Source organism: Anopheles moucheti, chromosome 3 (genome assembly GCF_943734755.1).
Source record: "Anopheles moucheti chromosome 3, idAnoMoucSN_F20_07, whole genome shotgun sequence".
NCBI classification, from domain to species: Eukaryota; Metazoa; Arthropoda; class Insecta; order Diptera; family Culicidae; genus Anopheles; species Anopheles moucheti.
Window position 1 is genome coordinate 91,779,829 of NC_069141.1, and position 11,868 is coordinate 91,791,696.

The 11,868-nt window shown below is 46.9% G+C and overlaps 3 protein-coding genes across 3 annotated transcripts in view; 1 reads left to right on the forward strand and 2 right to left on the reverse strand.

Annotated features, from left to right (window-relative positions):
* LOC128302160 (mucin-5AC) overlaps window positions 1–6,125 on the reverse strand; it is a 39,136-nt gene extending 33,011 nt beyond the window's left edge. Inside the window, exon 1 of the mRNA XM_053038911.1 lies at window positions 5,824–6,125. Within this exon, the coding sequence (XP_052894871.1) occupies window positions 5,824–5,854 (31 nt within the window). The 5' untranslated portion in view covers window positions 5,855–6,125. The remainder of the gene's footprint in view (window positions 1–5,823) is intronic.
* Window positions 6,126–7,283: 1,158 nt separating this feature from the next.
* LOC128302161 (dolichyl-diphosphooligosaccharide--protein glycosyltransferase subunit 2) lies at window positions 7,284–10,023 on the forward strand. Its single transcript, XM_053038912.1, has 3 exons — window positions 7,284–7,468; window positions 7,591–7,835; window positions 7,907–10,023. The coding sequence occupies exons 1-3, from the start codon at window positions 7,456–7,458 to the stop codon at window positions 9,566–9,568; spliced, it is 1,920 nt and encodes a 639-aa protein (XP_052894872.1). The 5' UTR covers window positions 7,284–7,455; the 3' UTR covers window positions 9,569–10,023.
* Window positions 9,966–11,829, reverse strand: LOC128302163 (unconventional prefoldin RPB5 interactor-like protein). Its single transcript, XM_053038913.1, has 2 exons — window positions 11,753–11,829; window positions 9,966–11,679 (listed from the first exon to the last, which is right to left on the reverse strand). The coding sequence occupies exons 1-2, from the start codon at window positions 11,801–11,803 to the stop codon at window positions 10,162–10,164; spliced, it is 1,569 nt and encodes a 522-aa protein (XP_052894873.1). The 5' UTR covers window positions 11,804–11,829; the 3' UTR covers window positions 9,966–10,161.
* Between the last annotated feature and the right edge of the window lie 39 nt (window positions 11,830–11,868).

The following is an 11,868-nucleotide window of genomic DNA, read 5'->3' on the forward strand; positions in this document are numbered from 1 at the left end:
CAAATAAAATAAATATAATGATAAACGATAAATCTATCATTGGGTTGTTATGTTACTTGACAACTAAAGAGGAGTCCAGCAGTTCGTGTTTCGTGAACATCCTCTTTGGGGTTTTCGTAAAACTACGAATAGAAGGAATAATTGCAATCGAGCTCAAGTAACAATGAGATAACTGTGCTTCGATAAATGCAACATTTTAATTCAGTTTCACACATATTGCGAAAGTTGCAAAATGTATGCTGAATTGCTTCCGAAATGGGTCAAGACGAGTAACAAAGTGTGAAGTATACAAGGGTGTCTTGATGTTGAGTAGTGCCCATGTTGTTGGAGTGTTTGACATGTTGTATCTGACTGGTGTTTGGCCCTAAAACATCACCAACGTTAATGCACATCTTGCAGTAACATCCAAGATTTCATTCCTCTTCGAAAAAAAAACAGTGAAATAAAAGGTGAATATGTAAGCCAAGTTCTACACAGCCTCTTCTCTTTCAGTCGCGCTCTCTATCCGAAATTTCTTTCCATCCCCGTCATGAAATGAGTTTCGAAGAAAACTCTTGCGACATAAGCGAGATTTCCTTTTCTCGTCCTCAACGGAAAATGGTTTAGGCAAGCGGCGAAGGATAAACAAACAAAGAAACATCATCCTCCTCATCGTATTCTGGGTCGGGAATCGCTCGAAGGTAGGCAAAACGGTTGTTGCTTCCGTCCTGCTGTGCGTCCTTCTTTGAACGGCCACCGGATTCCACAAAAGCCGCCAAAGCGCCGAAAGTTTCTTGGGTTTGGGGCCACCTTTGCGCAATCGCTGATGCCATCGAAAGGAAGGAAAACCAAAAAAAAGGAAACGTGGGGACAAGAACCCGACAAACACACAGAGCATCGTTTAGCGATGGAAAATCCCACCATCGTCTTCAGAGAAAAGCCTCCGATGATGTTTTCTTTCGATGACGGTTTCGTGTGTTCCGGGCGCATATCCGATGGTGCGGTGCCACAGTAACGAGAGGGATTTCCCTCGTCTACGTTCAAGCTCATGCAGCACTGTCCCTGGTGGGCGTTAAAAAAAATCCTACCCAATACTGCGTTGGGAGTTGTGTTTCATTTTTAAAAGAAAGAAGTCCTCCCGCAAATCCCCTCAAACACACACACACACACGCTTTGGGGGTGAACGGAGTCAGCGCTCACGCAAGAAAACAGAATGCGACCAAAACGAGTCCCAAGAGGAGATGGAGCTGTATTTCAACGGTTTTGTGCTGTGAAATCCTCTCATTTTGTGTTTATTAACACGCACAGCTTTCGAAATTGAAACATACTACGTTGAATGTTCATAAAACAACAATAGGATATTTGTTTCACGTTGTTTCGTTTTATGTAGGGCTTGAGATACATTTTCATTTAACACACATAAGTTTATATGAAGTTTCGATATCAAACAGTATATTTTTAAAATAGTTTTGTGCAACTTTTAGTAATTGTCAAAAAGTATCATGTGGTGTACCAAAAACTAACTAAAGTATCAATAGCAAGCAAGAAGCACCAAATTTTAGGACTTTTCTCTGCCATCAGCATTAGAATGCCACACCCATTTTATGATTCTGCCACATTTTCATTGCAAAGCATTTTTTTTATATTCTCAAGAAACAACGTGCACTTTCCTCGTTGGTATATTATTGAACACTTTTGTAATGGTGTTCACTAATTTTGTAATGATCAAAAAATATGTACCAATGTTCAAAATTTCCCAAATTTCAGACCCGGAACTTCTGTCCCGAGAGAGGAAAAAAAACATTTTTCGGAAGCACTACCTTGAAACCTCTCGGCACACACGCATACCCTGCGGTGAAGGCGGCCAGATAGGATGCACAGGCAAAACGAGGGAATCCACTTCGTTGGCAACATTCTCCGTTACACCACCCTGTTGCTCATCGTATCCCCCCATACATCCTTCTCCATGTTTCCTCCTGCCACCCCTAGCGTTTGTCTGAGTGTATGTGTTGTAGATAGCTCCCCGTAATCGCAAAATGTTGACGTCTTCGTTCGCTCGGTTCGCCGCATGGTCGGCCATCGTTGAGACTCCCTGGTGTCATGATTTATTTTTGTCCGAGGCTCGAGCACGTCCGCGAGAATAGGCATACCGACGGAACGTGGGAGAAGAGGGGGAAAGGGGGTGGGGGTGAGTGGGTGAAGGAAAAGCGGGAAGAAGGCAAACGAACGCATCGAAAACTCGTCGCGAAGACAACGACAACGTGTGCGTTTTGTTCGCTGTAAGTAGACACGAAGCAGGCTGTGAGCCTGTGATGCCAACGAGTACAAGTTGAAGCGAGAGAGAAAACGAAAAAGAACGAGCCTAAGGACGCACTCATACACCCACGTGTACACACAGCAGCAAACCATTGTTGCAACGTAACTGACCCGGCACGCCAGGCGCGGAAAACGGCAAAGACTGGTGTCCTTTTTTCCCATCGTGCGACACTTTCTTTGGCTTCGCTTCGGCAAACATACACACAGACATACACATACAAACACACCGAAACACAGCAGGAAAACATGCCAGCATACTTATCAGAGGGCAAATGCAGGGTGCACACCCCTTGCGGGAAGGGTGTCTCATCCTACTCACCCTTGTAAAATCGACCATAAACAACGGAGCAAGTGAACGCGGTACAATATTCCGATTCACTTGCTCATTCGCATCCCTTCTCATAGCGCCGTCAACAACGGCTTCCCCCGTACCAGACATCTAGTACTCGGGTGAATACATGTTTGTGTGTGTGTGTGCGCGTATGCTGTGTGATGTTATGACGCTTCACTCTTTCCCTCGGCATTACGTAAGGGGGATTCCCATACTATGAAAATAACGGCATACCCGGCAAAACGCGGCAAGGGCTCGACGACGACGACGCCGTCTCAGATCTCCCTCTTGTTGCTTCCTTTTTTATTGTTGCGGATGTTTGCTAATGAGGGTGATGAGGGTATGCGAGGTTATGGAGTAGAAGGGCAGAAAGGGGCGGGGGATCACCACAAGGTTCGCTTTCCGTTTAGGTTGGATTCTCGCCAGGGTAAGCAATCGTTTGGACGTGCACACACACACACAAAAGCACTGTGTGGAAAATACAATATTCAACACCATAATAACAGAAAAACAGCGCCAAAAATGTACCGCACGATGAGAAGCGCTTTTTCCAAGGGAATTCATCTACATCTCATCGAATGTAGCTGGTGGATGCAAAGGATTACACTTTGTTCTAATGGCAAAATGGGAAAGTTAGTGAGATTGAACAGGGACTTGCAAGCATGCTCTCTCGCTTTCGCTCTCCCTATCTCTCTCTCTCTCTCTCTCTCTCTTTCTATAGTCCCTAAAAATTATTCTAAATTTGTTGACAATTTCTGCACAACTTTTCGGGCCCCTTCAAAACCTTCTGCTGGATGGACGTGCTGAGTTGCCCAATGGCAATTGGCAACAAGAACCCAAAATGTCTGGGTCGGTCTGTTCTCTCTTGAGCCACAGTCCCAAGAAAACCCATCCCGCACGCTTGTCACGGCCCACATCCCAAAGCCCATTTTCATACCTCCCCCCGTGGTGCGTCACCGCCTAGGGTTTATGTCCTCCTTCGCTGAACCGAAAGAGTCATCGTTCATGGCACTCACATATGCGGAGACTACTCATCGTCACGCATCCTTATTTAGACTCGATCTCTCGTGAAACAGGTCGGCACGTACGAGAGGGCCGTACGGACAAATTTCCTACTCGGGGTGTACCATTTTTCGACATATGATATTTGGCGCCAACGCCAGCGAGACACAATGTAACCAAAACGGAGATGGATGGTGGGTAAGCCCCTTCGAACGCCGATTCCACTTGAAACAGCAGGGATTCCCCCGGTTATCCTTGGTTCCGCTTCGGTTCTGTTTTTCTTCTACCCCGGCGCCTAATGCATTTCCACCCACTCGGCGTGGGACGAAGAGTGTCCTTTAGTACGATCGGGAACCAAGGACTCGTGGAATTCGCCTTTTTTACCTAACGCCAAACTCCTCGCCAGTGCACTGAGGACGCAACAGACCTTCCTACGGAGAAGCGGGTGATGATGGGTGGCCTCACCGTGCATAGCTGCTGCTGATCGATAGGACATTATTTCCTGTGCACCCCAAAAAACCTGGGCAACTCGTTGGGGGTTAAAATGTTTTAACAAAAAAATACTTTTCATAGGAGCTAGGGCAAGCGCAACAAACCAACCAGTTCTTATGTTTTGTTTCTCTTCTTCTGATCAATGCAATGCTCGTGCAGCTCGAGACTCGTGCACCTGCAAGCGCATACAGATAAATACACATTCACACAGATTCAGATGCATAGACCGTCGTTTTAGCAAACATTCCGCAGTACGAGAATCACGATGAGGTCGATGGTTTGCGGACGGTGCTTGGTTGCATACCGAGTCCCCGTGTGTGTGCTTGTACACATTTCCGCCACTCGTCCTTTTCTACCCTCACCCATCACCTCAAGCTTCGTTTTGGGCAAATTTTCTTTAAATAGACATCTAATACAAGCGCTGCTTATGGTCGAAGAGTATGGGTTCGATTTTCCTTCCACTTTAGGTCCGGGCGGCTGGGGGTGGAGGTGTGTTTGGTGGTACAACCGATGCCCTTCACTCCCACTCACATCGCACATTGCAAAGCCATTTCAAGTCGACGCAACACCAACCAACTCCCCTCTTCAAACTACATGTTTCCAAGACGACAACATTGCTGTGGGCCAAAATGCTCCATCTTCTGCGTGGCGAGATATTCAAGTGGAAAGGAGACGACTCCGCGCGCGCGGAATTATATTTCCGCCCAACTGTGTCTGAGCGTATCCCGCTTTTACTCATCAGTGGGAACCATCAAGGGGTCGCGGTTGGTCCGCGAAAATAGATTTGTAAATGTACGAATTTGCTTCCAAACCTTCCTCGCCCAGTCGTCACACCCTCACACTACGTTCGGAGGATTTCCCCGTTCAACTATAGGTGCGGAGTCCATCGGTATTCTGCGCTGTCTCTGTTGGCGTGCATACCAACGGCTACTGCGATCAGTTGAATCGACGACAAATTGGCCAACACAGATTGTATTTTAAACCGCGAACTGCGAAACTATTCAAGTATGTATCGAAGGAGGCGATGGTCACCTGATTGGAATGTGAGTTTCTCGCAGCGTCACAATTGAATTTGAAACAGTCAACATCACACAGTAAGATTGAATGTCTGATTGCTGTACGCGGATCATAGTAAGGCATGCCTTGTAGTCAACGATGTTTGTTTGATTCGACAACTCTTATCAGTAAACTTTTCGCTATAAGCGTAAAGTTACTTGACATGGTGTGTGTTCTATGCTGGTTGGTGATGCTGCTGCGAATGGTGGAATTTTCCATCCACCTATAGCGCGATGGAGAGAGTGAAACGAAACGTACAAGTGTGTCAGGTCGAAAGTGGCGCTTGGCCAAGGATTCTCCCCGTTCGTTTTGTACCTGTATCTTCTTGGGCATATTTTTGTCCACTTTCACAGGGCTGTCCATTTCGTAAGGCTGGATTAAAGTTGAAAATGTCCCCGTTTACCTGTTAATGATGTACCTTTTGATAATGTACCTGATGCTACACAAAATGTGAACTCCGTTAGGGGCAAATGAAATATGTTCCAATAAACAGGTGCAATGATGTTTAGCAATATGTACCCTATTTTCCCATCATAAAGGTCACCCATGCTGTTCAAACAAGCAGCTGTTTCTAATCACATCACCACCAGGCACCGTCAATGGATGAAATGGCCAAGAATACGGGGAATTCCCCAATAGATACTTACTTGCTTTGCCCGATCCTTTCTTGCGTCCCATGCTGATGATGGTGGCAGCGTCCGCTTGCACCGCTGTGTCCTCTCCACTGTTGCACTTGTTCGTTCCTTACACATGCACTTCTTGCCTTGGCCACAGAACAGGACCAAAACCCGACCGGGCTGACAAACACTCTTTACACACAGCTCCGTTTGCACTTGCTGCCCATCCGAAATGAACCCAACGCGAACGCGCGTTTTCTTCTCACTTGGCACGGCGTCGCAACTGCACACCTTCTTGTAGGAACTTGAGATTAGGCGCTATGTATATCTCGTATTTTCCGTACTTTTTCTCCCAAAATCAACCAAAGCACATAAGAAATCACTTCTGCTTCTTCAGCACATTCTTAACTATTTGGCACGGTCGCACTGAAGGCGAATCACTTCCGGCTGTAGTTATCAAAAACTACAAAGCTTGCAGCAAAAAAAGCAAAAAAGCTTGCATATTTCAAACACTGGAGACTGCTTATACTCACTCACATTGTACACCCCCCCACAACTATCTCGCTCGATCTCTCTATCTCTCTCACGCACACGGCCTACCACGCGATATGTCGGATACACGGATGTTTTGTTTTTTTGTTTCTACCGATCAAGAAGAACGTCGATTTCATTAGGTGATTCTTTTCCTATTGTTTGTAACGGCAACTATTCACCCTTTTGCAATTGCCGGAATCGCCCGTTTTCCACGCGGAATAGTTTCCCAAAAACAACAGCGCAGCACACAGAGATACCCGGATGAAGGAAAACTGATACCTAGCTCCAGCTCTGAAAGTTTGTGGAGCTAGAGACACACACGGAACGGGTCGTCCGCAAACGGCTCCGTCCCACAAGTAAGTGCGCCATCTTTTTTGTGAGAGAGCTGCTCAAGCGTCTTTCCCAGTTTCACTGCGCTTCACACCGACAGAACACACACAAACCGAACGGATCTCTTTCTCTCTCTCTGAGTACTTCCCATCCCTGTCGTACATTGCACTGCTTTTGTTGCCTTCTCGCTCGGCATGAACATCCCAGTTAGCAATTTTTACCCTGCAACTCCCCGTTTCACACCGGCAGACCACACATACTCAACGGCTCACGAAAAGCCATCATTCCATCTCTTTCATTGCACACATTGTACATTGCACTGCTTCTTGTGCTTTCCTGCTTTTCTGAGACTTGAACTATTGAGCTATATCAAAAGTGCATAAATTAGGAAAGTGGTGCAAAATGTTGCTACTGTCAGGACGTTTACAGAGCAATGCGCTTCACCCGGATGCAACGCCAATTTTTGCTTTCAATCACGAATGTAACGCTCAAATTGGTTCAACTCAACCATGTTCCCAGAACTCTACGCACATGGCATAAACACAGCCTCGTTCTATCCGCACGAATCTCAATTCGCTGCGTCGAATTCGTTGTGTTGTCATGTTTTCGCTCGAAGCGCTGTCATTTTAGCAACAAGAAGAAGAGCAAGAGCAACAAAATCTCCGATTTTCGTCTGACGTGGTCCGTGTACATCGGCTATCGGTAATTTCATTTCAATTTCTGCGTTGGCTGCGATTTTCTGTACGTAGGAACGTCCTGTTTGCAGTTTCCGCATCGTCAATCACCACCGGCTGTATCATGAATCCCTTGGGTAAGTGGAAAGACAGATCAGTAGAACCGACCGGCTTGCATAGAGGCTGGTCTACCGGGCGTGTACGTGTGCGTGTGTGTTTACGATAAATCTCTAATCTACTATGGTTGTTATTTTGGTAGGATTGCTAACGCTGGTTGCCTTGCTAGGGGTCGGGTTTGCCGCTTCACCAACCACACAACGCACTGTGTCCAGTCATCTTACAGCATTGGACCAAGAACGTTTTGCGAAGGTTTTCAGCGAGGGACTGAAATCGAATGATCTCCAATCGTTGTACTACTCGTCCGCGAATGTGGCTCTTCCGGCCGGTGATGTTACCAGCACCTGCAAACGCTTATTCACGCTACACAGTGAATCGAAATTGAATGTATGTAACATCCACTATTCGGAATGTCTTCCAATTCACAATCCTCTCTAACAATGTTCTTTTTGCCGCAGGATTTCGAGAAAAACTTTTATCTTATTGGTGCTCGCAAGAACTTTGGATGTAAGGAAGCACTTCCGGCAAAGGTCGAGTCTGCCGTGAAGGCGGCTCTAACGAAGGATGCTTCGACCGCTCAAGAGGTCTACTACAACTTCCACTCGGCCAAGCAGGCTGGCCTCACCGTCGATGAGAAAGTACGCACCACACTCGGTAAAAACTTGCAAACGGTGTTGAAGAAGGACGATTCACTAAACTCCCTCGGACATGCGTTCACTGTGGCTGCCGAGTTGGGTTCAGCTGGCTCATTTGCGTACGACCGCATCGAGGAAGCCTTTGTGCAGGCCGATGAAGTCGATGGAAGAATGCTGCAGTTTGAAGGAGGTCTAAGCATTACGGCACTTATTGTTAACGGTGGATTCAAGCTGGCTAGCAGCCTCTCCAAACCAGCCCCAATTACAGCGGAACAAGCGGTGAAATTCGCTACCTACTTCCTGTCGCGTGCCTCTGTCCAAACGCCGAAAGGTGTTAACGTGCTGCTGGAGGCATTGAAGCTGCTTGCGTCGCAGAAAACTATCGCCCCGGTCTGTATTCGTCTGGCTGACAATGGCCAACTGCTTCCAGAGGCACCGATGCTCAGTGTGCGTGTGTGTGACTTGCTCGGAAAACCCCTGTCACCTGCTCTGGCCGCGCTGTCCACCACGATCGTGTCCCGGACTAGCAGCGATGCGCTCGTTTCCAAAGTGAATCTCGTCCCCAGTAAGGACGATTCGACGCTATTCACGTACAGCCTAAAATCGGCATCTCCTACGCGCGGTTTGTACCGAGTGGACATTGAAGCCGCTCCTTCTTACCGACAGCAATTGCAGGTGAGCGTTCTGGGCAAGGTTCGCGTAAGCTCTCTAGAGGTCGGAGTAGGTGATACCGATAGCGCGGCCTCGAGCGTAAAACGTCACTCGGTAGCACACCCTTCGAAACTGGCCACCGTTCTGAATGCTGACTCGCAGCAGAAGGTCGTCCTGAAGACAGCACTTGTCGATGATGTTACTGGCAAACCGATCACCGTTCACCAGGCATTCGTGTTACTGCGCCAACAAGAAACTCGCCAGGAAATTATCTTCGTGGCCGAAATGGATTCGAGCAAGGCGTACAAGTTCGAGATGGATGTTGGTGCGCGGGCTTCCGACTTTGGCCACAAGAGCGGACTCTACGAAGTGCGTTTAATCGTAGGCGATGCGCTTCTCTCCAATTCTTTCCAATGGCATTTGGCCGATCTCGAGCTCAAGTTTGCCGTGGTTGAAGGACAGCAGGTGAGCGCATCAGTCGATGCTGCCAGCTCGCGAAAACCTCTCCCTGAAATCGTTCACCAATTCCGCGCACCGGAAAAACGTCCGCCACGTTTTGTATCCGACCTGTTCACCGCTCTTTGTATCGCTCCCCTCGTAATCCTGTTCGGTCTGTGGGCCAAACTGGGTGTTAACGTGAAAAACTTCCCACTATCGCTCGGTGCGCTCGGATTCCATCTCGGTTTGGGTGCCATCCTGGCACTGTTTGGTGTTTTCTGGCTTCGGCTGAACATGTTTGAGACGATTCGTTACCTGATCCCACTGGCACTCTTCACGTTCTTTTGTGGCAATCGAATGTTGCGTAAGATCGCGCGTGGTGGTAGCGACAAGTAATGCCGAGTCTCAGAAGCTCTCCTCGAGAAGCCTAACAGTCCTTTAAACGAACAAAGGCTTAACACTAAGCAAACTAGCATGACGGAAGAATCAATTGCAGAGGAGAGAACGCATTTACGATAGGAGAATTAACCAAATCATTCCCTTTTCCCTGCCGAAGATCACAACTTAGGGAAACCAGAACCAGGAAGAACTCGAGTTTTAAGTCACAACGAACTCCATCTCGATGCAGGGCTTGAATGAATGGCGTGCAGAGTTGTCAATCTGTTGCACCAGTCTTTCTTTACTTTGTAAGAATTACCGTGAAGAGCCAAGAGCAATAGGAGGAAAAACAAACAAACTAGGGTTTAAATAACAAAGGCGCATAGAACTGAGCAAGATACAAATGAGCATCATATTGAGGGTCTCTTTACAGAGAACGCCTGTTTGTAGTGTGAGAAATTAAAACTGGAAAAACCGGACATCAGCGTGTTAAATCATAAAACATCCGATCAATTAATTCAATATTGAAAAAAGGATTTCTCATCTGAAGAAAACAATGGATATGGAAATTTGACAATGTATATAATCTACAATGGAAGTAATGCTTACTTTTAGTTCCGTTGCTGCTTAAAACGACTCACTTTCCTCTTTTGCTGTTGCTGCTTTTGCACCGGTTGAACATCAGCTTCAGTTGCCACGTCAGCGTTGGTATGCTCAACGACCTCCCCCAACAAATCCGGCAATGGTGATGTCACGGGTGTATTCTTCCGAGGCGCTTGTTTCGTTGGACGTTCCGAAAGGGGGCGGTTTTGATTATAGTTTTTAAGGATTGGTTTCAGGTTCGAAAATTGCAACTGTTTGAGGGATTCTTCTTCCGCGAGAAATTTCCGGTATATATCGGCCGGTGAGACAATCTCCTCTTTTGAATCCGAACTGTAACACTCCGGTGAATGTACGATTGGAAGGAACAGTGTCGGTTTCGAATGATGTAGTAATTCCTCCTCGCCCGTTTGCTCTTGATGTATGTTGGTAATGAGTTTGATGTGTTCCTGTTCATCAAATTTAACCTTCTTACTTTTATCACTTCCGTGTTGCTCGGACGGTTCCTCTTCGGGTTCTTTCGACGGAAGCAAAAAGTCTAATGCTTCCTCCAATTCATCGTGCAGCTGATACAGATCTATCTTTTGCACTATGTCCATCGAGTTTTGATACAGCCGTTGCCGAACGTCCTTCAGCTTCGCCTGGAATACTTTGATTTTTTCCTTTTTCGGGCGGTTTTTTGTTTCGTTTAGAAGCTGCGAAAACTCGGCCGAGACATCAGCTTCCTCATTTTCATCTTCTTCATCGTCCGTTGTTTCGATTTGTTCTTCTGGTTCTTCCTCTTCGACGGTTCTTGGTTCATTTGTTGTTCTTTGCTGTTGAATCGCCGTCCAAGAAGAACCACTCTTTGTATCGATAACAGACTCTGGTACAGTTTGTTTGTGTGCAGTCCGTAGTCGTTCATGTATCCGGAGTTCACCTCGCATCAGGCGTCCCAGCTGATCATCATCATCATCCCCGGTCGGAAGTTCCAGCTGATCCATTTCTTGTTCCAACTCCTCGAGCAGCTCCATTTCCTCCAGCTTGGTAAACAGCTCATTGTCGCTTATGTCTAGCGCCGCATTCTTATTTGCTGCTCGTTCTTTTGCTTCCTTTTGCTTATTTTGGCGCACACGGTACCGATGCTCTTCGCGCCATCGTTTTTCCGCTTCCTCATCGTAAGCTTCAACGATTTCTTGTACATTGCCACCGGCAAATGCTTCGCCTGCCAGTGGAACTTCAAGCTTGTCGTTGTACAACGAACGCTCACGTTCGTACTTTTGTAGAAGTTCCTCTGCCAACTTAATACGTCGGTCGGCGATCAATTGCGCTTGTTCTGAGGAACAGTCGGAAAAATAACCACATCCATGACTTACCATAACCTCACCCGTATGGTAAAGCTGTCCAGGAAGGAAGGCTTTCGTTCCTATCGGGATCATGATGTCCGCTTTAGGAGCTTTTTGGTACATTCGTAGATTCTCCTTCAGCTCCATATGTTCTTGCCGGTAGGCTGTCCATCGCGCCGTTTCCGCCTCGTTTGTACGTAACGCCTGTAGATCATACACATCATGCAAGGGACATTTAAGGTAGAAGCTTGTAGTATATGATTCAGATTATACTTACATCGGAATATGTTTTATTATACAAATGATTCGCTTGGATTACCGGTTCCATTCCGGCGGAAGATGGCGTGTTACCGCGTCGTGAAAACAACAACACATACACGCAGGCCCGCTCCT